Source organism: Scyliorhinus canicula, chromosome 16 (assembly GCF_902713615.1).
Source record: "Scyliorhinus canicula chromosome 16, sScyCan1.1, whole genome shotgun sequence".
NCBI lineage: Eukaryota > Metazoa > Chordata > Chondrichthyes > Carcharhiniformes > Scyliorhinidae > Scyliorhinus > Scyliorhinus canicula.
Window position 1 is genome coordinate 69,930,683 of NC_052161.1, and position 23,748 is coordinate 69,954,430.

A 23,748-nucleotide genomic window follows, 5' to 3' on the forward strand; every position below is an offset into this window, starting at 1 on the left:
GAGGTGTTCCTTACCTTGGCTGGGTGGTCTAAGTGATGCCCTGGTAAAAGGCAGGAGCTGGTCACTCGTACTCGGGCCACAAGTGACCACCAGCTGAGGCCATATTGACAGGACTGACGGAGAAACGGTCGGGTGCAGCTGATCCGCTGCTATTTATTTCAAAGAGTCAGGCTTTCTGAAGAAAATGCACAAAATGCTGGTGATTTAACACAATTTATTTTTGCTTGAATAATCAACCGGATCATTCAGTGGAGTGTTGTTGTTTTCATACATAGTTATAAGAGCTATCTTCAGTGACTGCTTAATGTTTTCATATGAATATAATCAACAAAGGAGAATAATTCACCAAACTCAAAAGTGGAACGCCCTTTAAACCACAGCAGGCCTTAACAACCTATTATTACACTGCTAAAAAAGATTACAGATGATCGGCTTATGGAAAGACTTCTACATCTTATTGCCAATACACATGATACAGTAATAATTTTACACCGGGTTGCCAGTCTACAAGCATGTACATCCCCATTGTTTCAACTCGGTTTTTCAATACTGTGCCTGCAAGAGAATTAGTTCAACTATTGAATTGCAAGTGTAAACCCCCTCCAGAAGCAAGAGCTTGAAACACTTCCCCCTTGCATAATGTATGGCATCATTTAAGATTGTTTTGGTTAATTTTTTTTTAAAAAGCAAGAAAGAAATAACAGAAGAGAAACGTGCGCTAAATCCCGTGTTAAATTTCAACACCCGTGTCTGCAAGCTCGGGGGGAGGGGTTGGGGGGGGGGGGGGGGGGGGGGGGAGAGGAAGTGGAGAAAGAAAAAGTTTAGTTAAAATGAGGGACACATGCATCGGAATATTGGTACTTTGAAGAAACTTTTGTTCTTAGAATACTTTTTCCCACTAGAATTACACATTTTCTTCCCAATGTTTTTGAAAATCATCTTAAACTGTGCAGTGTAGTCTGAAAGAAAGCTATCTCAGTTAAAATGAAGCCAGTGTTTTTTGCATATACAAAGATTATACCTTTTCTATTAATTGTACAAGAAATCGTGGAGTTACACTCAAAACACTTTAAGTTAGGTGGAATCAACTTTTAAAGCGTGGATCAGACACTAAAATAGTTGAAGTGCTGTTAGTGCGTTTGGGTTGCTTCCAAAAATGCCACCTGATCAGAATTTTTTTTTTTTTTTTTTTTACAGAGTTCTTTATGTACAGCAAAACCATTTATGATTTTTTTTTTTGTTGTGTGTTTTATTTTTTTTTAAATAAGCAAGTAGATTTTTTTTAATACCCTGAAACCATGGGTTCAAGAAAATTATAAGGCTAGATGCTGTGTGTAATCAGTGATTTGTACACTCCTTGCTGGAACCTCAACATGTTATGATCTGCTGTGAACATCCTCAGTCACAGGAAAGGTATCAAAGGCGCTAAATAAAAAAACTCCTCAGCTCGGTTTGAAAAATCGCCCGTACCGTTGGTGCTCCGTGACACCAGGCTCGCACCAATTGCACTCTCTTCAGATCAACGAATGAAAGTGATTTCCCATGCGGTTTTAAAGTTGCTCATGCTAAATTAAAATATCCTCTTGTATCTAAACCATGCTTTAATGTGTGAAAGCAGCAGGCACACACTTTTGTCTGCAGTCGGCTCCTTCCCTGCTCCGGCCATTTCCTTCTGGGACACTGGCAGTAGTAAAAATGCGTTTCTGTAAAAGATAGACAGACTTGCATTTATATCACACCTTACACACGCACACACACACAGTCCCAAAGCGGTTTAAAGTCAATTAAGGGCATTTGAAGTGTGAAAACCGTCTCAATGTCTGAAGGGTGGCAGCCAATTAGTGTCCAGCAGGGTCCCGCAAAAGAATTGAATTGAATACTGGGTTTTATGCCAGGGGATATGGAATATTAAAGCTACCATGCAACCAACACCTCCGTAAGGCCACACAGTAACAAGGATGTCGAGATGATGGAGATAATACATTGCAGGTTCTCTAGGATGTTGATGGAGGAATATAAATACAAAGAAAGTCATGGAAAAATTGAGGCTGTTTCCGTTAAAGCAGACAAGAATTCGGCTGACGATGGAGAGAAATGTTTTAACGCTGTCAAGGAATGGGAAAGTACAGGGAGTTACAGGCCCTTCCCAATGGCTGAGGATTGAGAACGAAAGAGCACTGATATGAAATTAAGTACAGGAGATTTGGGATGCAGAATGGCTGAAATCTTTTCTTTTTAATAAACGTTTTATTGAGGTATTTCTTTGGCATTTCAACAACAAAAAATCAACAATATACATAACAAGAAAAATATCAACATAGTGCAAATTCCAACTCCCTCTCCCACAGGTTTTGCCATTACTCACCCCCCCTAACCTAACCCCCCCCCCCCCCCCCCCCCTTTGCTGACGATTAGTTCTCTGTGAGGAAGTTGGCGAATGGTTGCCACCTCTGGGTGAACCTCAGCAGAGACCCTCTCATGGCGAACTTAATTTTCTCCAGGTAGAGGATGCCAGCTTTGTCTGAAAGCCAGGTCTCCGATTTCAGGGGCTTTGAGTCCCTCCATGCCAGCAATATATGCCTAGGGGCTACCAGGGAAGCAAAGGCCAGAACATCCGCCTCTCTCTCTTCCTGGATTCCCGGATCCTGCGACACCACAAAAATTGCCACCTCCGGACTCACTTTCACCCTCATATTTAATATCGTGGACATGTCAATAGCAAACCTTTGCCCAAACCCTCTCCGTTTTGGACATGCCCAAAACAGGTGGACATGGTTCGCTGGCTTCCCCGCACACTTCGCACACCTATCCTCCACCCCAAACTATCTGCTCATCCAGGCCACTGTCATGTGAGCCCGGTGAACGACCTTAAATTGGATCAGGCTGAGCCTGGCTCATATCGCGGTCGCGTTGACCCTTCCTAACGCGTCCGCCCAGAGGCCCTCCTCTATCTCTCTCCCCAGCTTCTCCTCCCACTTTCGCTTCAGCTCCTCGGTTTGCGTCTCCTCCAAACCCATAAGCTCTCTATATATGTCCGAGACGCTCCCCTCCCCTATCCATCCTCTAGAGACCACCCTATCCTGAATCCCCCTTAGCGGCAGGAGTGGGAAGGTTGGTACTCGCTTCCACAAAAAGTCCCGTACCTGTAAATATCGGAATTAATTTCCCCCAGCCAATGCAAACTTCCCCTCCAGCGCCCTCACACTCGGGAAGCTATCTTCCAAGAACAAGTCCCCCATCCTCTCAATCCCCGCTCTCCGCCAAATTCGGAAGCCCCCGTCCATTCAGCACAGTCTTCTCACAGTCCAAAGATGTGCAGGTTATGTGGATTTGCCATGCTAAATTGCCCTTAGTGTCCAATAAGTTAGGTGGGGTTACTGGGATAGGGTGGAGATGTGGGCTTAAGTAGGGTGCTCTTTACAAGGGCCAGTGCAGACCCGATGGGCTGAATGGCCTCTTTCTGACTGCAAATTTATGATTCTATGATGACTGGCAGGGTGCAGGCCGAGCTGTGTGTTCCAACAGAGAGCTGCCGCAGACTTGTTCTGTGCTGTAACCATTCGATGATTCTCTGGAAGGCGGAGTTGAGCATTTAATGCTCACCTTTACGTAATGAACAAAGTTGTTAAATTCCACATCGACGCTTGAAGCCAGTAACAGGATATCTGCGTTCTTTTTCACTGCAAGTGCAAAGCAGCGCTATACAAAATATAAACAGAAGGTGGTGCTGTCTCACAGCTCCTAGCTCAGGATTACTGTACCTGTACCTTTGATCTTGGCAGACCATTAGTGAGTCTTCTTATCAACCTGTCTCGTTTCCTTTTTCACTCTGGTAACTTTATACCCTTCAACCTGCTAAGGCAAAAGAAATAGCAATTGCTCTCGAATCCGTAACACAATAGTCTGAAGGGCTAAGGTAGTCACACTGCACTTTCAAAAGCAACCTCCACCGCAGAGCATTAAAGTATGTTAGTACGATGAGTCTGATATTTGAGTGCTTTTTTTAAAAAAAACTTAGCATAATCTATGCGCCGCACAAACAGATCACACAGGCGGCAAGAGAAAGGTCCTCGAAGAAAAGTAATTGAGGAATCAGTGTCTCAGAGAAGGTTCAGTGAGAGGGAAGCCAAAGAACGTCAACGTGTATTAGAAGAATCGGCATGCAACATGAAAACCTGAATCAATGTACAGGTCCTGAAACTGTTAAGACCATAAGACCATAAGACATAGGAGTGGAAGTAAGGCCATTCGGCCCATCGAGTCCACTCCGCCATTCAATCATGGCTGATGGGCATTTCAACTCCACCTCCCAGCATTCTCCCCATAGCCCTTAATTCCTCGCGACATCAAGAATTTATCTATCTCTGCCTTGAAGCCATTTAGCGTCCCGGCCTCCACTGAACTCTGCGGCAATGAATTCCACAGGCCCACCACTCTCTGGCTGAAGAAATGTCTCCGCATTTCTGTTTTGAATTTACCCCCTCTAATTCTAAGGCTGTGCCCACGGGTCCTCGACTCCTCGCCTAACGGAAACAGTTTCTTTGCGTCCATCCTTTCTAAGCCATGTATTATCTTGTAAGTTTCTATTAGATCTCCCCTTAACCTTCTGAACTCCAATGAATACAATCCCAGGAACGCCAGCCGTTCCTCATATGCTAGACCCGCCATTCCAGGGATCATCCGTGTGAATCTCCGCTGGACACGCTCCAGTGCCAGTATGTCCTTCCTGAGATGTGGGGCCCAAAACTGGACACAGTACTCCAAATGGGGCCTAACCAGAGCCTTATAAAGGCTCAGTAGCACATCGCTGCTTTTATATTCCAACCCTCTTGAGATAAATGACAACATAGCATTCGCTTTCTTAATCACGGATTCAACCTGCATGTTTACCTTTAGGGAATCCTCGACTAGCACTCCCAGATCCCTTTGTACTTTAAGAAGTCTTACAACACCAGGTTAAAGTCCAACAGGTTTGTTTCAAACACGAGCTTTCGGAGCACGGCTCCTTCTTCAGGTGAATGGAAAGGCTTGTTCCAGAAATGTTTATATAGACACAGTCAGAGATGCCCCGGAATGCGAGCACCTGCAGGCAATCAAATCATCAAAGATGCAGAGAGAGAGGTAACTCCAGGTTAAAGAGGTGTGAATTGTCCCAAGCCAGTTCAGTCGGTAGGCCTCTGCAAGTCCAGGCTTGTTGGTGGGGGCCGAATGTAATGCGACATGAATCCCAGATCCCGGTTGAGTCCGCATTCATGCGTGCGGAACTTAGCTATAAGTTTTTGCTCAGCAATTTTGCGTTGTCGCGTCTCCTGAAGGCCTCCTTGTAGAATGCTGACCCGGAGATCAGAGGCTGAATGTCCTTGACTGCTGAAGTGTTCCCCAACTGGAAGGGAACAGTCCTGCCTGTTGATAGTCGCACGATGCCCGTTTATTCGTTGTCGCAGTGTCTGCATGGTCTCGCCAATGTACCACGCTTCGGGACATCCTTTCCTGCAGCGTATGAGGTAGACTACATTGGTCGAGTCGCACGAGTATGCGCCGCGTACCTGGTGGGTGGTGTTTCCACGTGTAATGGTGGTGTCCATGTCGATGATCTGGCATGTCTTGCAGAGATTACCCTGGCAGGGTTTTGTGGTGTTGTGGTTGCTGTTCTGAAGGCTGGGTAATTTGCTGCAAACAATGGTTTGTTTGAGGTTGCGCGGTTGTTTGAAGGCCAGTAGTGGGGGTGTGGGGATGACCTTGGCAAGATGTCCATCCTCTCTGATGATGTGTTGGAGGCTGCGAAGAAGATGTCGTAGTTTCTCCGCCCCAGGAAAGTACTGGACGACGAAGGGTACTCTGTCAGTGGTGTCCCGTGTTTGTCTTCTGAGGAGGTCGGTGCGGTTTTTTGCTGTGGCGCGGTGGAACTGTCGATCAATGAGTCGAGCGCCATATCCCGTTCGTACGAGGGCATCTTTCAGCATCTGTAGGTGTCTGTTGCGCTCCTCCTTGTCTGAGCAGATCCTGTGTATACGGAGGGCTTGTCCATAGGGGATGGCTTCTTTAATGTGTTTCGGGTGAAAGCTGGAGAAGTGGAGCATCGTGAGATTATCTGTGGGCTTGCGGTAAAGCGAGGTGCTGAGGTGACCGTCCTTGATGGAGACGAGTGTGTCCAAGAATGGAACTGAATTTGGAGAATAGTCCATGGTGAGTTTGATGGTGGGATGGAACTTATTGATGTCATCGTGTAGTCGTTTCAGTGATGTCTCGCCGTGGGTCCAAAGGAAAAAAATGTCATCGATGTATCTGGTGTATAGCATCGGTTGAAAGTCCTGTGTGGTGAGGAAGTCCTGTTCAAACTTGTGCATGAAGATGTTGGCATATTGAGGTGCAAATTTGGTCCCCATGGCTGTTCCGTGCGTCTGGGTGAAGAATTTGTTGTCGAAGGTGAAGACGTTGTGGTCTAGAATGAAACGGATGAGTTGCAGAATTGCGTCTGGAGATTGGCAGTTGTCGGTGTTGAGGACTGAGGCTGTTGCAGCAATGCCGTCGTCATGGGGGATGCTGGTGTAGAGTGCCGAGACATCCATTGTGACGAGGAATGTTCCTGGTTCAACTGGTCCATGGGTGCTGAGTTTCTGTAGGAAGTCCGTCGTGTCGCGACAGAAGCTGGGTGTACCTTGTACGATGGGTTTCAAGATGCACCTCTTTAACCTGGAGTTACCTCTCTCTCTGCATCTTTGATGATTTGATTGCCTGCAGGTGCTCGCATTCCGGGGCATCTCTGACTGTGTCTATATAAACATTTCTGGAACAAGCCTTTCCATTCACCTGAAGAAGGAGCCGTGCTCCGAAAGCTCGTGTTTGAAACAAACCTGTTGGACTTTAACCTGGTGTTGTAAGACTTCTTACTGTGCTCACCCCAGTCCAACGCCGGCATCTCCACACCTTTGTACTTTGGCATTATGAATTTTCTCACCGTTTAGAAAGTAGTCTATGCTTGGATTCTTTTTTCCAAAGTGCAAGACCTCACATTTTCTCACGTTGAAATGCATCAGCCATTTCCTGCACCACTCTCCCAAACTGTCTAGATCCTTCTGCAGCCTCCCCAACATAGTCCCAACATAGCCATGAATGGCGTGGATAAACAAATGGCATGTTAGCTTGTATCAAGAAGAACTCAATTATCTGCAGCCCAACATTCATCAGCGCATTCTCAACCTTTTGGAGAACACCCGGTGATTTAGGCACAAACTCCACATTATCGGGATGAGAAGCGGTTAAATCGCAGTGCAGGAAGTCAGTCGAGCGGTCGTTTGGGAAAATCTCGACCAACCTGCGTGCAAAGTAGAACAAAATCGAAAGCTGAAGCCAGGCGTGATGCTCTCGAATTGATTCAGGTAGCAGAAGCAGCTCTATGGCAGGATAAAGTGAGCGGAAACCCTCATTACAGGAAGCACTTTCAGTCACACAACACATCAGCAAACAGTCCACTCCAATCAGTTTGAAACTAATTCCACACACGGCAGAATTAACAATTAACTGCAGGACACCGGCAGGACCCGTTCCCCATAATAGTAAAGGCTGCCGTACCCAAACCCCGTCAAACTAATGTTTCAGGTGAATGGTGGATATTTCGCAAAAACATCAAGCACAGCAGAGGCAGAGAACTGTGTCCATGGTGAACCCAAGACTCAAAAACCCAAATTAACTGTTATTCTTTTCTATGCAAACGTGAGTAAACAGAAAATGCCCCCTGTAGAATATAACTTGGAGTCAGACAGCATCAGGGCTACCTATCCACGCAGAACCAAAACAGAATGACAAGATTCAGCAACATTCATTGTGATTAATTGTGAGGATCAGCAACACTAACTGGTTAACTAACTGCTTGAGCAGCACGGAAAGATTCTGCAACAGCCACCAGTTAATTCAAAGATTCGGCAATTCCAGCCAGTAACTAAGAAATTCAGGAACACTAATTGGTTAGTTGAGAAATTTATCCGAATAACTAGGTAATTGAGAGGTTCAGCCACAGGAACTAGTTAGCTAAAAGTTTCAGCAACATTGACTAGCTAACTAAAAGTTAACAGAGAGATTCAACAACACTAACGAGTTAACCACAATTTTCAGCAGCACTGACTGGTTAAGTGAGAGACTTAGCAACACTAACTAGTTAACTAAAAGTTTCAGCAGCACTGACTGGTTAAGTGAGAGATTCGGCAACACTAACTAGTGAACTAAAAGATCAGCAGCCCTGGACAAGTAACATTCATCAATTGAGGCAATCAACAATAATACAACTCCATGTTCTTGGCTACACATTTCTTCACAGCGTGCGAGTTCTCCAGTCTGATATTGTTTATATTATTTAATTTCCAAAGTTTGCAATCAATTTATAGAACAGTTGAGAGTTTTGTTTCTAAATACGTGCGTAAGACAAAGGACAATGACTTTGGCAAGAATTGCAGGGCTGTGGTGAAACAGCCAGGGTGAGGGACTAATCGGATAGCTTTTTCAATGAGCCAGCTCAGGCACGAGAGGCCTCTTTCGATGCTGGGTGATTCTATCACAAACCTGAACATTTTTCACTCCAACTCTTTAGATCGCGGCACAAATAAGGACAATTTAACTCCAGTCCACAAACATCCTCCACCGATCCTGTGTGTTTCTCAATGTTTTCAACCTTTGTCAAGTTAAAAGTGTTCTTTAGCGCTGGCAGGATGGTTATTAATTTGGAGAGGGAGATGAAGATGAGAAGTGAACTATTTTGGGACTCAGACCACTGTTAACCCACCACCAAACTTTTGTCTCCCGCACAGCAGATTTCTCTCCGCCAATTTATCACAGACAGCTGATTGTTAATTCTGCCATTATTTTCTTTTTTTTTCTGGTGAGATAGCTGCAAACCTCCTGTCCCAAGGTACCACTTGCAAAGTAGTCAGCGCCTTCCTCAGCACCTCGCCCTACCCCATGCAGTTCACCATCCTCACGCTCCCTGTCTGGGGACAGAACAAGTCGACTCACCACAGTCCGCGTGACCTGGGGGAAAGGCGACGGCAAAGGAAAGGAAATGCAAATGTTAAAGAGAAATTGCGCTGGGGGGAGAAGAGGGGTTTAAGCCCCAATCCTTGCACAAAGCTCAATGAGGAGAACATTTAAGAAGCGGATAAATGGTCAGCATTACTTTTCTGGTGACAACATTCCCATCTTCGTCGATGAACTGCTCTTGCGTGACCGTCTCCCCGGGAACTTTCTTTGCGTCCTCTCCCTAAAAGGGTGCATTACGTGAAAATTAAGGCGTGATTGTTTATTTTAAAACATGGGGTACAACACACCATTGCGCCCACAACATCCCTGTCTGTCTACAGCACTGTCAGTATTGGGCTTAGTTAACCATCTTTATATTTAAGTGCAGTTTTTGAGTAACAACTTTGCCAACACTCCAGAATTGTGTTGGAGTCTCCATGAATTAAAAGATCTAGGCCAGGATTCTCCGCTCTCTGGCGGGGCGGGCTGTATCGGCGCCGAGGAGAGGCGTGAACCACTCTGGCGTTGGGCCGCCCGGAAGGTGCGGAATCGTCCGCACCTTCAGGGGCAAGGCCAGCGCCACACCTTCAGGGGCAAGGCCAGCGCCACACCTTCAGGGGCAAGGCCAGCGCCACACCTTCAGGGGCAAGGCCGGCGCCACACCTTCAGGGGCAAGGCCGGCGCCACACCTTCAGGGGCAAGGCCAGCGCCACACCTTCAGGGGCAAGGCCGGCGCCACACCTTCAGGGGCAAGGCCGACGCCACACCTTCAGGGGCAAGGCCGGCGCCACACCTTCAGGGGCAAGGCCGGCGCCACACCTTCAGGGGCAAGGCCGGCGCCACACCTTCAGGGGCAAGGCCGGCGCCACACCTTCAGGGGCAAGGCCGGCGCCACACCTTCAGGGGCAAGGCCAGCGCCACACCTTCAGGGGCAAGGCCGACGCCGCGCCAACTGCCGCAGAGGGGTCTCTGCCGGCCGGCGTGAGTTGGCACATGCGGGGGAGCGCCAGCATGTTCTAGCGTGATCCCAGCGCATGCGCAGAGGGGTTCTTCTCCGTGATGGCCATGGCGGACCGTTACAGCGATGGCGCGGAGGGAAAGTGTGCCAACATGGCACAGGCCCGCCCGCAGATTGGTGGGCCACCCTGGGGGCCTCCCCAGGGCCCGACCCCCCCCCCCCCCCCCCCCCCCGGAGGACTCCGCAGCCCGCCCACAGAGCCAGGTCCCGCCGGTAAGGACCTTGTTTGCTTTACGCCGACGGGACTGGCCGAAAACGGGTGGCCACTTGGCCCATCGCAGAGCGGAGCCGGGGAGGGGGGGGGGGGGGGGGGTGCCACTACCAACGGCCCCTGACCGCCGTGACGTGATTCCCGCCCCCGCCGAAAAACTGGCGCCGGAGAAGCCAATACAATTATTGCATGGGGTCGGAGAATCCCACCCTAATCTCTGGCACACAGCTGTGAACAAGCAGGGAGAAAAAGAAACAATGTCAACCTTTGTGCTCATAACAAAAATTCGTTCAACAATTTTCTTTATTGGCTATGAAAATGTCAGGCACATCGGGGAGATAAAAAGTGTTTGATCGAGAGTGAAGGATCTTCCATTTAGTTCATCAAGCATTGATGCATTTCCTGATGTGAAGATAGTGCCTCATATATGGGGGCATTTTGTGGGACCAACAGCAGGAGATTGGGTAAATTGCATGATTATGTCCAATCAGAGTGGGTACCTCTCCCCATCAACAAGGCCAAGGCTGCTTGATTTATACTTGATATTCATGATGCTAAGGAGCTGCCCTGGCTCCTCCCGGGCCAACCTGGGTGAACAGGGCATCTTGTAGGCAGCCACAGCAATGCAGAGCTGTAATGGAGATGGAACCACACTTTGAAACAAGAATATTGATCTGGGTGCAGTGTGACTGGGTGTAGGACCTTTTGATACAGTAATACATATTTTTGCATCTTAGTGCGAGCATAATAATGCTAATTTTCTTTTATTTGAGCGTGCACATTTTTGTGTTTTTAAGACCATTCTGGGGACAAGGCAACTTTGGCTCAGGCCTCTCATCAGACCCGGAAGACATAGCCCTTTCTGCTCCTCCCCAGTATGCACCCAGGAATCACACCAACTCCAGCGTCTGGACTTGGAAGATGCACCCATTGCAATGTCTGGACCTGGAGACACAGCCCCTCCTGCACCAGGACCTGGGAGATATTCTCCCTTCTGCTCGACCTGGACCCAGGAGACAAATCTCCTCCTGCTCCTCCTCCGTCCGGACCCGGGAGAGACACCCCCGCCTGTGTCTGGACCTGGAGAGACACCATCTCCAGCATCTGGACCCAGAGACACTCACTCTCCTGCTTCACCTGGAACAAGAGACACTCACTCTCCCGCTTCACCTGGAACAGGAGACACTCACTCTCCCGCTTCACCTGGACCCAGAGACACTCTCCCTCCCGCTTCACCTGGAACAGGAGACACTCACTCTCCCGCTTCACCTGGAACTGGAGACACTCTCCCTCCCGCTTCACCTGGACACGGAGACACGCTCCCTCCCGCTTCACCTGGACCCGGAGACACTCTCCCTCCCGCTTCACCTGGACCCGGAGACACTCTCCCTCCCGCTTCACCTGGACCCGGAGACACTCTCCCTCCCGCTTCACCTGGACCCGGAGACACTCTCCCTCCCGCTTCACCTGGACCCGGAGACACTCTCCCTCCCGCTTCACCTGGACCCGGAGACACTCTCCCTCCCGCTTCACCTGGACCCGGAGACACTCTCCCTCCTGCTTCACCTGGAACAGGAGACACTCTCCCTCCCGCTTCACCTGGAACAGGAGACACTCTCCCTCCCGCTTCACCTGGACCCGGAGACACTCTCCCTCCCGCTTCACCTGGACCCGGAGACATTCTCCCTCCCGCTTCACCTGGACCCGGAGACACTCTCCCTCCCGCTTCACCTGGACCCGGAGACACTCTCCCTCCCACTTCACCTGGACCCAGAGACACTCTCCCTCCCGCTTCACCTGGACCCGGAGACACTCTCCCTCCCGCTTCACCTGGACCCGGAGACACTCTCCCTCCCGCTTCACCTGGAACAGGAGACACTCTCCCTCCCGCTTCACCTGGACCCGGAGACACTCTCCCTCCTGCTTCACCTGGACCCGGAGACACTCTCCCTCCCGCTTCACCTGGAACAGGAGACACTCTCCCTCCCGCTTCACCTGGACCCGGAGACACTCTCCCTCCCGCTTCACCTGGACCCGGAGACACTCTCCCTCCCGCTTCACCTGGAACAGGAGACACTCTCCCTCCCGCTTCACCTGGACCCGGAGACACTCTCCCTCCCGCTTCACCTGGAACAGGAGACATTCTCCCTCCCGCTTCACCTGGACCCGGAGACACTCTCCCTCCCGCTTCACCTGGACCCGGAGACACTCTCCCTCCCGCTTCACCTGGACCCGGAGACACTCTCCCTCCCGCTTCACCTGGAACAGGAGACACTCTCCCTCCCGCTTCACCTGGACCCGGAGACACTCTCCCTCCCGCTTCACCTGGAACAGGAAACACTCTCCCTCCCGCTTCACCTGGACCCGGAGACACTCTCCCTCCCGCTTCACCTGGACCCGGAGACACTCTCCCTCCCGCTTCACCTGGAACAGGAGACACTCTCCCTCCTGCTTCACCTGGAACAGGAGACACTGTCCCTCCCACTTCATCTGGAACAGGAGACACTCTCCCTCCCGCTTCACCTGGACCCGGAGACACTCTCCCTCCCGCTTCACCTGGACCCGGAGACATTCTCCCTCCCGCTTCACCTGGACCCGGAGACACTCTCCCTCCCGCTTCACCTGGACCCGGAGACACTCTACCTCCCGCTTCACCTGGAACAGGAGACACTCTCCCTCCCGCTTCACCTGGACCCGGAGACACTCTCCCTCCTGCTTCACCTGGACACACTCTCCCTCCCGCTTCACCTGGACCCGGAGACACTCTCCCTCCCGCTTCAGCTGGACCCGGAGACACTCTCCCTCCCGCTTCACCTGGACCCGGAGACACTCTCCCTCCCGCTTCACCTGGAACAGGAGACACTCTCCCTCCCGCTTCACCTGGACCCGGAGACACTCTCCCTCCCACTTCACCTGGACCCGGAGACACTCTCCCTCCCGCTTCACCTGGACCCGGAGACACTCTCCCTCCCGCTTCACCTGGACCCGGAGACACTCTACCTCCAGCTTCACCTGGACCCGGAGACACTCTCCCTCCCACGTCATCTGGAACAGGAGACACTCTCCCTCCCGCTTCACCTGGACCCGGAGACACTCTCCCTCCCACTTCACCTGGACCCGGAGACACTCTCCCTCCCGCTTCACCTGGAACAGGAGACACTCTCCCTCCCGCTTCACCTGGAACAGGAGACACTCTCCCTCCCGCTTCACCTGGACCCGGAGACACTCTCCCTCCCGCTTCACCTGGACCCGGAGACACTCTCCCTCCCGCTTCACCTGGACCCGGAGACACTCTCCCTCCCGCTTCACCTGGACCCGGAGACACTCTCCCTCCCGCTTCACCTGGAACAGGAGACACTCTCCCTCCCGCTTCACCTGGAACAGGAGACACTCTCCCTCCCGCTTCACCTGGAACAGGAGACACTCTCCCTCCCGCTTCACCTGGAACAGGAGACACTGTCCCTCCCGCTTCACCTGGAACAGGAGACACTCTCCCTCCCGCTTCACCTGGAACCGGAGACACTCTCCCTCCCGCTTCACCTGGACCCGGAGACACTCTCCCTCCCGCTTCACCTGGACCCGGAGACACTCTCCCTCCCGCTTCACCTGGACCCGGAGACACTCTCCCTCCCGCTTCACCTGGAACAGGAGACATTCTCCCTCCCGCTTCACCTGGACCCGGAGACACTCTCCCTCCCGCTTCACCTGTAACAGGAGACACTCTCCCTCCCGCTTCACCTGGACCCGGAGACACTCTCCCTCCCGCTTCACCTGGACCCGGAGACACTCTCCCTCCCGCTTCACCTGGAACAGGAGACACTCTCCCTCCCGCTTCACCTGGACCCGGAGACACTCTCCCTCCCGCTTCACCTGGAACAGGAGACACTCTCCCTCCCGCTTCACCTGGACCCGGAGACACTCTCCCACCCGCTTCACCTGGACCCGGAGACATTCTCCCTCCCGCTTCACCTGGAACAGGAGGCACTCTCCCTCCCGCTTCACCTGGACCCGGAGACACTCTCCCTCCCGCTTCACCTGGAACAGGAAACACTCTCCCTCCCGCTTCACCTGGACCCGGAGACACTCTCCCTCCCACTTCACATGGACCCGGAGACACTCTCCCTCCCGCTTCACCTGGAACAGGAGACACTCTCCCTCCCGCTTCACCTGGACCCGGAGACACTCTCCCTCCCGCTTCACCTGGACCCGGAGACACTCTCCCTCCCGCTTCACCTGGAACAGGAGACACTCTCCCTCCCACTTCACATGGACCCGGAGACACTCTCCCTCCCGCTTCACCTGGACCCGGAGACACTCTCCCTCCCACTTCACATGGACCCGGAGACACTCTCCCTCCCGCTTCACCTGGACCCGGAGACACTCTCCCTCCCGCTTCACCTGGACCCGGAGACACTCTCCCTCCCGCTTCACCTGGACCCGGAGACACTCTCCCTCCCGCTTCACCTGGACCCGGAGACACTCTCCCTCCCGCTTCACCTGGACCTGGAGACACTCTCCCTCCCGCTTCACCTGGACCCGGAGACACTCTCCCTCCCGCTTCACCTGGACCCGGAGACACTCTCCCTCCCGCTTCACCTGGAACAGGAGACACTCTCCCTCCCGCTTCACCTGGACCCGGAGACACTCTCCCTCCCGCTTCACCTGGAACAGGAGACACTCTCCCTCCCGGTTCACCTGGACCCGGAGACACTCTCCCTCCCGCTTCACCTGGACCCGGAGACACTCTCCCTCCCGCTTCACCTGGAACAGGAGACACTCTCCCTCCCGCTTCACCTGGACCCGGAGACATCTCCCTCCCGCTTCACCTGGACCCGGAGACACTCTCCCTCCCGCTTCACCTGGACCTAGGAGACACAACCCCTCCTGCGTCTGGATCAAGGACACATAAACCTGCATCTGGACCTGGGAGACACTCCCCTCCTAGACCTCCGCCCGGGAGAGACACCCCCTCCTCTGTCTGGACCTGGGAGAGACACCCCCCCCCCCACCCCGTCTGGACCCAGGAGAGACCACCCCCGCTCCCCCCTACCCCGCCTGGGTCCAGGAGAGACACCCCCTCCTACTGGACCAGGGAGAGACACCTCCTACTGCTCCTCCTCCGTCTGGACTCTGTTAGCCCTATCCTGGACCTGAGAGATGTACACCCACTCATGGGATGTTCCTCACCTACCCTGGCCATGCACCTTCCCATTTCACCCCCTCCCACCCCAACTCCAATTACCTAAATTCTTTCGGGCAAGTGGAGATTCTATCCCAGTCAAGGCTCCATGTGATTGTGCTGATGATACCCCTGGATCTAAGTCAATTTCCAGATGATTCAGTCACCCTCCTTGCGGATTGCAGCTGGCAGGCCGTTGGATAGCCAGGGTTGTTAACGTCAGTGTTACGTTAATTGTATTGTTAAGATTAAGGGTAAACAGGTGGAAGGTACTGATGAAGTACCTTGAGCACACATAAAGAGGGTCCACTCCTCACCCGTCTTATAGAATCATAGAATCCCGACAGTGCAGGTGGAGGCCATTTGGCCCATCGGGTTTGCAACGGCCCTTGGAAAGAGCCTTTACTTAAGCCCAAACCTCCAACCTATCCCCGCAACCTCACCTAAACTAACCTTTTTGGACACTAAGGGAAATTTTATCATGGCCAATCCACCTAACCTGCACAACTTTGTACTGTGGGAGGAAAACCACGCAGACACGGGGAGAACGTGCAGACTTTGCACAGACAATGACCCAGCGGGGAATCGAACCTGGGACCCTGGAGCTGTGAAGCAATAGTGCTAACCACTGTTACCGTGCCACCCTTATGTTCATGTCTAGGTGGCCTTGGAGAGGGAGCATGTGGTATTCACCGGCACGCTTCAGGCCTCGGACGCTGGGCCACGTCACAGAGGCTGCATTTATTGATTATCGTTGGTTAATTAATTGATTATCGTTTTTTGTTTAAAAAATCACGTATCTGAGACACTAGGCGAGTAGGTAGGAGACATATGAAATACTGCATTCTGCAAATACAGGAACTATGAAGAAATGGACTTTTGTCCAGTTTCACACTTCACTATCCGGTTTGGAATCCAATTCTCACTTATTAATGGAACAATCCTGTGCTCTCAAAGAAACCGGTCACACTTAGAAAGATCCAAAGTACTTTACCAATGGATTATTGCTGCATCACTATTGTTATGCCAACAGTCACTTTGTTACGATGCCACGCATTCATTCAAGGTGTGAATCTGTACGGAACTTGGCCGATTCAAAATAATTATTCATACAGCTCACACAAAAGTTATTACAGATTGTCAAACTCTACAGCACAACCTCTTTTTTTCAAACGGGGGATTCGTTCTCATGCAGGAGTAATCGGAAAAATCAAAGAAGGAGCATTAACAGCAGACGCACAGGAGTCAGATTCTTCATCAAGCATCAGCGGGGAGGATTCATTTCACTTCACACGCTTCAGTTTTGTTTCATTAACGTCACCACCCAAATCAACAGCGCAGTGCAGGAGAAGGTTCATACACCATCCAAAGCAAGAACACAACAGCAGTCAGAGCATGTTTTCTGTTTGACTTACAGTTTGATGGACCACACAGCCAATCCCGTTATAGAATGGGAGAGTCACGACTCTCACTTCCACCTTCCCACCTTTTACACACTGCGGTATATATTCAACTGCACGGTCCCAGCACAGGGCCTCGGCACGAGGAATGATACACGTGCATGGCCCATAATTTTTGCATCTTTTATTTCCTGACTCAACACGTGTGGCTGTAACGCGCTCCCTCTGGACAACCCCACATCAATGGGTGACAATCCCATTACGCCGAGTGAGCGTAATTAAGATGGATTTTCGGGTCAGCCCTTGCTATTTGTTACCTCGTGCACATTCTTCTGAATTTTTGTCAGGAAGCACACTGGGCGAGACCAGGAAAGTCTCGGGGCTTTTGATGCTCTGATGATGAGATTGGCCTGTCGGATAACTGACTCGTCCTCTATCTTATATTCAGAATTACCTCTACTATTGGCAGAGATTTGTTTTCTTATTCTAAATTTAGAGTACCCAGTTCTTTCTTTTCCAATTAAGGGGCAATTTAGCATGGCCAATCCACCTAGCCTGCACATATTTGTGTTGTAGGGGTGAGGCAAACACGGGAAGAATGTGCAAACTCCACACGGACAGTGAACCGAGGCCGGGATTGAATGCTAACCACTGAGCCAGCGTGGTAAGATTTGGGTTAGGTTATTGCCTCTATCATTGATTGAGCTGCAAGTTGTATTTGGGACATGAATGGAAACAGAAAATGATGGAAATACTCAGCAGGTCTGGCGATATCTGGTGAGAGAGAAACAGAGTTAATGTCTCAGCTCTGTGGCTTTACATCAGAACTGCAGGCCACAGTCACACGGCTGAAATGATAATTCTGGGCGCCATCTTCCAGCTGCGCAACGCAACCTGTGGATGCCGGGAGATCCTCTTCCTACCTGGCTCCCCAGACCTTGTGAGATCTAATGTGATCTCGCGAGATGACGCAATGTGAATCCTGCCAATTTTGGGCGGGGTCACTTTTTGGCAAATCTGCATATTAGAGTGAGACAGCTAACCTCACCACAAATGGGGGACCAGATTGAATGAAACTTGTGGGAGTCACCATCAGAGCATCAAAAGCCCTGAGGTACAGTGAAACGTATTTTTCTGCGAGCAGCTCAACAGATCATTAAGTACATGAAAAGGAAAGGAAATAAAAGAAATGGCATAATAGGGTAACACAAGGTACACAAATTTTTAAAGATTAGAACGATTATAAGATAAATAAAAAGAGGATCTGTTAGGGAGTGCTTGCAGTGAGTAACCTCGCTCCAGCGCCATCTTGCAATTGCCTTTGAGGTGAGTTGGGGCTTCGAGGGGGGTTCGAGGTTTGCGTTGGAGCGTCGAGAGATTGGGACACCATCAGAGTTCCTCAGTGCAGAAAACAGAACTAAGTACGGCCTCATCAGGGCATTTCCCGCTGAGGCCCCGTACCTACCCGAGTGAAAAACACCCGGCTAAGCAGGCTTATTACAGGACTCTGTTCCCATTCGGGTAGATCTCGGTTTCTCTCTCCAGGTATGCTGACTGGCCTGCTGAGTATTTCCAATGTTTTCTGCTGCTGAATTCAAATATCCAGCATTTCTATGTTCACAGTATTTGCTTTAATTTTGGTTGGGACGGGATTGGAATAGCCTTACCTGACAGGTATGTATTGTTAATTTATATTCTCATTCAGCAACAGAACTAAACCAGATCAGAAGATGACTGAATATAAACTGTGGCTTTGATAACCAAATTCTTTTCACTTACAAAGTGCCGTGTGCAGTGCAGGAGGAGAGATGGACTTCATCCCTCAGCAAGATCCTGCTTTGCAGCATCTTCAAAGATGATTGTGTGCAATTCATAACACAGACAAATATCCATTCCTGGCTTCCTTTCATATGTAATGATCTACTTTGAAAACTCAGTTACACACAGCCAGACAGACACATTCACACTGATACTGACACACCCACATTAAAACACACAGACACATCACACTCATACTGACAGTCTCACACGGATTCACACCCACATTAAAACACACAGACACATCACACTCATACTGACTCATATGGACACACTCCCACACTAAAACACACAAAGAAACACCCACATTCATACTGACAGTCTCACACCCACATAAAACACACACACATCACACTCATACTGGCAGTCTCATACGGACCCACACCTACACTAAAACACACACACAGGCACATATCCACTCGTACTGACAGTCTCACACCCACATAAAACACACACACACACACTCATATGACAGTCTCATACGGACACTCTCACACTAAAACACACACACAAACTGACAGTCCCACAGGGGCTCACGCCCACACTAAAACACACACCCACACTCATACTGACAGTCCCACAGGGGCTCACGCCCACACTAAAACACACACCCGCACTCATACTGACAGTCCCACAGGGGCTCACGCCCACACTAAAACACACACAGACACAATTTACTCATACGGAGTATGACACGGACTCTCACCCACTTGAAAACACACACAGATACATCACACTCATACTGACAGTCTCACATGGACACACTCCCACACTAAAACACACACACACACTCATACTGACAGTCTCACATGGACACACTCCCACACACTCATACTGACAGTCTCACATGGACACACTCCCACACTAAAACACACACACACCTACACTCATATTGACAGTCCCACAAGGACTCACTCCCACACTAAAACACACACACACACTCATATTGACAGTCTCACATGGACACACTCCCACACTAAAACACACACACACACACATACTGACAGTCTCACACGGATTCACATCCACACTAAAACACACACACACACACTCATACTGACAGTCTCACGTGGACACACTCCCACACTAAAACACACACACACACACTCCCACACACTCATACTGACAGTCTCACACGGATTCACATCCACACTAACACACACACACACACGTACACTCATATTGACAGTCCCACAAGGACTCACACCCACACAAAGACACACACAGACACACCCACATTCATACTGACACTCCCATATGGACATAAACCCATACTCATACTGACACGCCCAGACACACACGGACACATAGCCACATATGCACCCACACAATCACACAGATTCACCCAGCCAGACACCCGCACATGCACCTACGAAAAAACTCAAACACACAGTGACATGTACGCACACCCACACTAAAATACACCCACATTCATACTGACCCACCCACACAAAACCACACTGATCACCCACGCAAACACACACGAATGCACAGATCCAAAAGGACATAGATGGACGTGCATAGTCACGTACCCACACCCATATTAAAAGCACACACACTTTCTCTTTAACTCATTGCAGCAATAACAAATAATTGAATCTCATAGATCCATTTGATCATTTAAAACTATACTCACGCTGTTAACCTTCAAACATGTTCCTAACTGAGGATTTAATTCTCCACTCTACTTTTGAGTTAATCAGTGCAGCAGCTTCCAGAGAGAACGTGTGCTATCAAGTCCCTTCCTGTATAGGAAAAGGACAGGAAATCCTGATCCCTGACGAGACAGCATCCAAGGGAGAAAAGCTGGACAAGATTTGTGGAAGCAGATCCCTTGGCTCAAAATTAAAACATTTCTTGCTCTACGCTAGTTTGCATTCTGGTGTATAACAACTTCTATTCTGTACCTAAAATCAGCTCGGCTCTCGAGGAAATGTCACAGAATGCAAACTAGTTTGAAGAACAGGAAGCTGAAAGATCTGATCGGTGAACTGATTAAGGCAGGGGAGAGTCAGTATCTACTCATGGTCTGTAGAGAGCTGAATATTGGCAATCAGGACAAGATGTAGGTGTGGTAAGCTGTCCCCACTCTTCTTGAACTAGGGGGGGGGGGGGGGGGGGATATCAGAGGGCTCAGGATCTTGCTTACCACTGACAGTGGATAAGCATGCCTGAATTAAGGGCAAGGACAGGCTCAGTCTCACCCACTATGCCAAAAGTAGTCAGACACCAGGACAACACTCACACTAAAAGAATGGATGGTTGGTTTAGCTAGCAGAAAGTGCATGAAAATAGAGCAAAGGCAGAATGTGAGCCAGAAAATTGATGCAGAAAGATAGAGGTATCAACGGGTAAAAATTGAAAAATAAAAAGATAAAGTAGGAATTCAATGCATTGGTCATCAATGAGCAAGAGATTAGGAAGATGTTCATCAAACTGATATATCTCGTAAAAGACATGCTCAAAGTCAAAGCGCGCAAACCAAAGAAAACTGGAAAATGGCAAGCACGGACACAACAAATGGCCGCAGCCCAAAACTTTCTCCAAAGCAAGGCCAAATTCAGAGGACTTGGGATACCTTCAGGATCACCCTGCGACGAGCCACCCTGGTGGTAATAATCTCCTCCTCATCCGAGCTAGTCTTGCCTTCCCCAAGTTCCTGATTGATGCATTGTAGCACATTGTGTTATGAGATGGCATGAAACATGATAGCCAACACAGATCGACGGACTTGCTTTAAGCCAGTGGGGCCTACCCAGTATGTCACCACTTTATCACTGACAGGCCATTAAGTGTCTTTATAAGGTGTTCATTTGATACCTGCGGTCCCTATTCAATATCTCCCTCAATAGAATGGCCAACATACCAGCAACTAAAGCTGAGAAAACTGAGGTACTATTTTGGCAATCACTTGTAAGGCAACTCAATAATGATCTCAAACCCATAGAATTTACAATTTTAATCATTCCTTTAAGCGGAAGCTGACTTTTTGTCTTTATCTCTGATACTCTCTATTGGGAGCAGGGCTGGGGGGAGTAAGGATGGTTTGTTTAGGTAAAGGAGTCTGTCTTCTTGCACTTAAATGTTAACTGTAATATTTTTACTCCTCAGGCTTTGAAAGAAAACTTTGACATATTTTGGGAGAAAATTGCTGACAATCATTGAATTCGGAGATTAAGATGTAATCACAACGTCACTTGTTAGCAGGCACAGTTTTAGTCACATTTTAATCTGTGTTTGTTAAGATGGTGACTATCACACTAAATCAAGTGGTGAGAAGGAATGTGGTCAAATGATGACCTCTTAATGCATCATGAAAATAGTCAAGTTAAAATCTTCCCTATTGTCCCTCAAATTAAATTGGATATATACACCAATCTGAAGCTCTATTTTCAAGGACAAAGACATAGCTTATCTATCTAGTTTCAAACAGAGTCCTTGCTGCACGTACCGGTGCAGATGGCCATGGTGCCACTGCATCATGGGATAACACATGGTAGATAAGCCCAAGTGTGGCTTTGAAATGCAGCACATCCCAAAAGATTCATTAAAAAGGGAGGTCTTGTGGCTCAGTGGGTAGCGGCCCTGCCTCTGAGCCAGAAACTCCGGGTTCAACTTTCACCCCAGGACTTGATGGCCAAGGAAGGTGCGTTCATATCGCGGCCAATCAGGTTTAGTATCAACCTGTAAAGTCCTTCCAACATGTCAATGGCAGGCGGTGAAAGTGGGAGGGACTCCTGGTCAGCCATGCTTGATGCAGAGTGGTATCCTTCAAGCTACAAGTCTTTGATGACAGAGGAGGGACCACTAACAGGAAAAAAACCTTGCCAAGGGAACAGATGAAAGTTTGCCTTGTGTACCACTAGGTGCGGGAAGAGAAACAAAAAAAAACAATAAAAAGCTGCTTTATTAGTGGAATATTCAATAGCATATGTCTACAGTCAAAGCACGGTAGGTATTAACATGAGTAATTATTAAATGACTCAAGATTTAACTCTGTTCAAGTCCAAAATAATTCCTCAGGACTTCTGGCGAAAAACTATTAACGTTTTGTGGTAATTCCCATTCACCATCCAGGATCCAGGCCAGTGACTCGAGCAAAGGGATTCGAGTGAAGTGTGTTGGAGGGAGGGTGGAGGAGAATGGAGGTCAGGAAGGTGGGGTATCTTTACATCAGTGTGCTGTAAATGGAGTTCCAGGGTTTGAAACTAGTCTCTCTTCCACTTTATTCCTCAGAATATTACATGATGCAGTCACCCGATAATTGACTTTTGATATATTATCAAAGGCTTTCCTTTCACTCTAAACTAGTATGCTATCATCTTTTTGCTGGAGAATTCTTTTTGCTTCTACTGGATAGAATAGGATCTACTGGATAGAAGGCGAGTAGGATTTTGGTACATAAATAGGTGGAAAAAGAAAATGGGAAGAACGAGAGGTCTGACATGATTGGTGAATAGTGAAAGTACAAAGCAACAGTTCAGAAGGAGCAAAATATAAATCCCAATGAGCAAGAAGAACACAGATTCCATGGTCGAAAAGGTAGACAAAATAGGACTTTACCAATTAAACTATATTATCACACATGGGAATGAAAGTTACATTACCTGAGCTTTGTGTTCTGCTGGTAGGGAGCCATCGTCCCTGAAGTTTGATCCCGATTTAATGATCTCTGATGTAACCCAACTTGTCTTCTTCTCGCTGGTAAGCAGAGGGCCTCCGTGCTCCTCAGAACCCGGCCTCCTCGTGTCCGCCAGATCCTTCTGCAGTTCTGTCATGGGCTCCACCTGTTCTGTGATTAACACCGAACGTTTCTGCACCTTTCCATTCAGTGTTTTTCTGTCATGTGACATTACAGGCACATCATTGGCCGCCTCCTGAATCAAAGGCCCCACCGTTGCATGGCTCGACTCTCTTTGACGTTCCAACCTATGCACATCGTGGCCCCCATTCTCCTCAGGCTTCAAAACCTGTCCTTTCATATGGAACATAACAGACCCAGCAAGATCATTCTTGATTCGTTGTTCTTGGAGACTGCAAAATACGAAAATAGTGACAAAAGTGTTCTTCCAGTATGGAACAGTGCAACATATTAAATAAGTCTTGAATTCTA

The 23,748-nt window shown here is 49.4% G+C and overlaps 2 protein-coding genes across 45 annotated transcripts in view; both read right to left on the bottom strand.

The window, feature by feature from the left end:
- Positions 1–952: 952 nt before the first annotated feature.
- The window catches only part of ank3b (ankyrin 3b), an 888,954-nt gene continuing 866,158 nt past the window's right edge, over positions 953–23,748 (bottom strand). For 33 of the 42 annotated variants that reach the window (XM_038773874.1, XM_038773871.1, XM_038773899.1 and 30 more), the window contains 5 exons: positions 23,243–23,669; positions 9,167–9,250; positions 8,890–9,021; positions 3,762–3,855; positions 953–1,703 (listed from right to left, as the gene is read on the bottom strand). In XM_038773874.1, the coding sequence (XP_038629802.1) occupies positions 3,787–3,855; positions 8,890–9,021; positions 9,167–9,250; positions 23,243–23,669 (712 nt within the window). In that variant the 3' untranslated portion in view covers positions 953–1,703; positions 3,762–3,786. The remainder of the gene's footprint in view (positions 1,704–3,761; positions 3,856–8,889; positions 9,022–9,166; positions 9,251–23,242; positions 23,670–23,748) is intronic. The other 9 variants (XM_038773863.1, XM_038773887.1, XM_038773886.1 and 6 more) reach the window with 9 other exon arrangements.
- Positions 10,363–15,167, bottom strand: LOC119950928. 3 transcript variants are annotated; one of them, XM_038773907.1, is made up of 2 exons: positions 12,987–15,167; positions 10,363–12,860 (listed from the first exon to the last, which is right to left on the bottom strand). In XM_038773907.1, exons 1-2 carry the CDS (start codon positions 15,153–15,155, stop codon positions 11,076–11,078), a joined length of 3,954 nt encoding a protein of 1,317 aa, XP_038629835.1. In that variant the 5' UTR covers positions 15,156–15,167; the 3' UTR covers positions 10,363–11,075. The 3 variants fall into 3 exon arrangements, with proteins under 3 accessions (XP_038629835.1, XP_038629837.1, XP_038629838.1); XM_038773909.1 differs by having other exon boundaries at positions 10,363–12,563; positions 12,795–15,167; XM_038773910.1 differs by having other exon boundaries at positions 10,363–13,943; positions 14,307–14,310.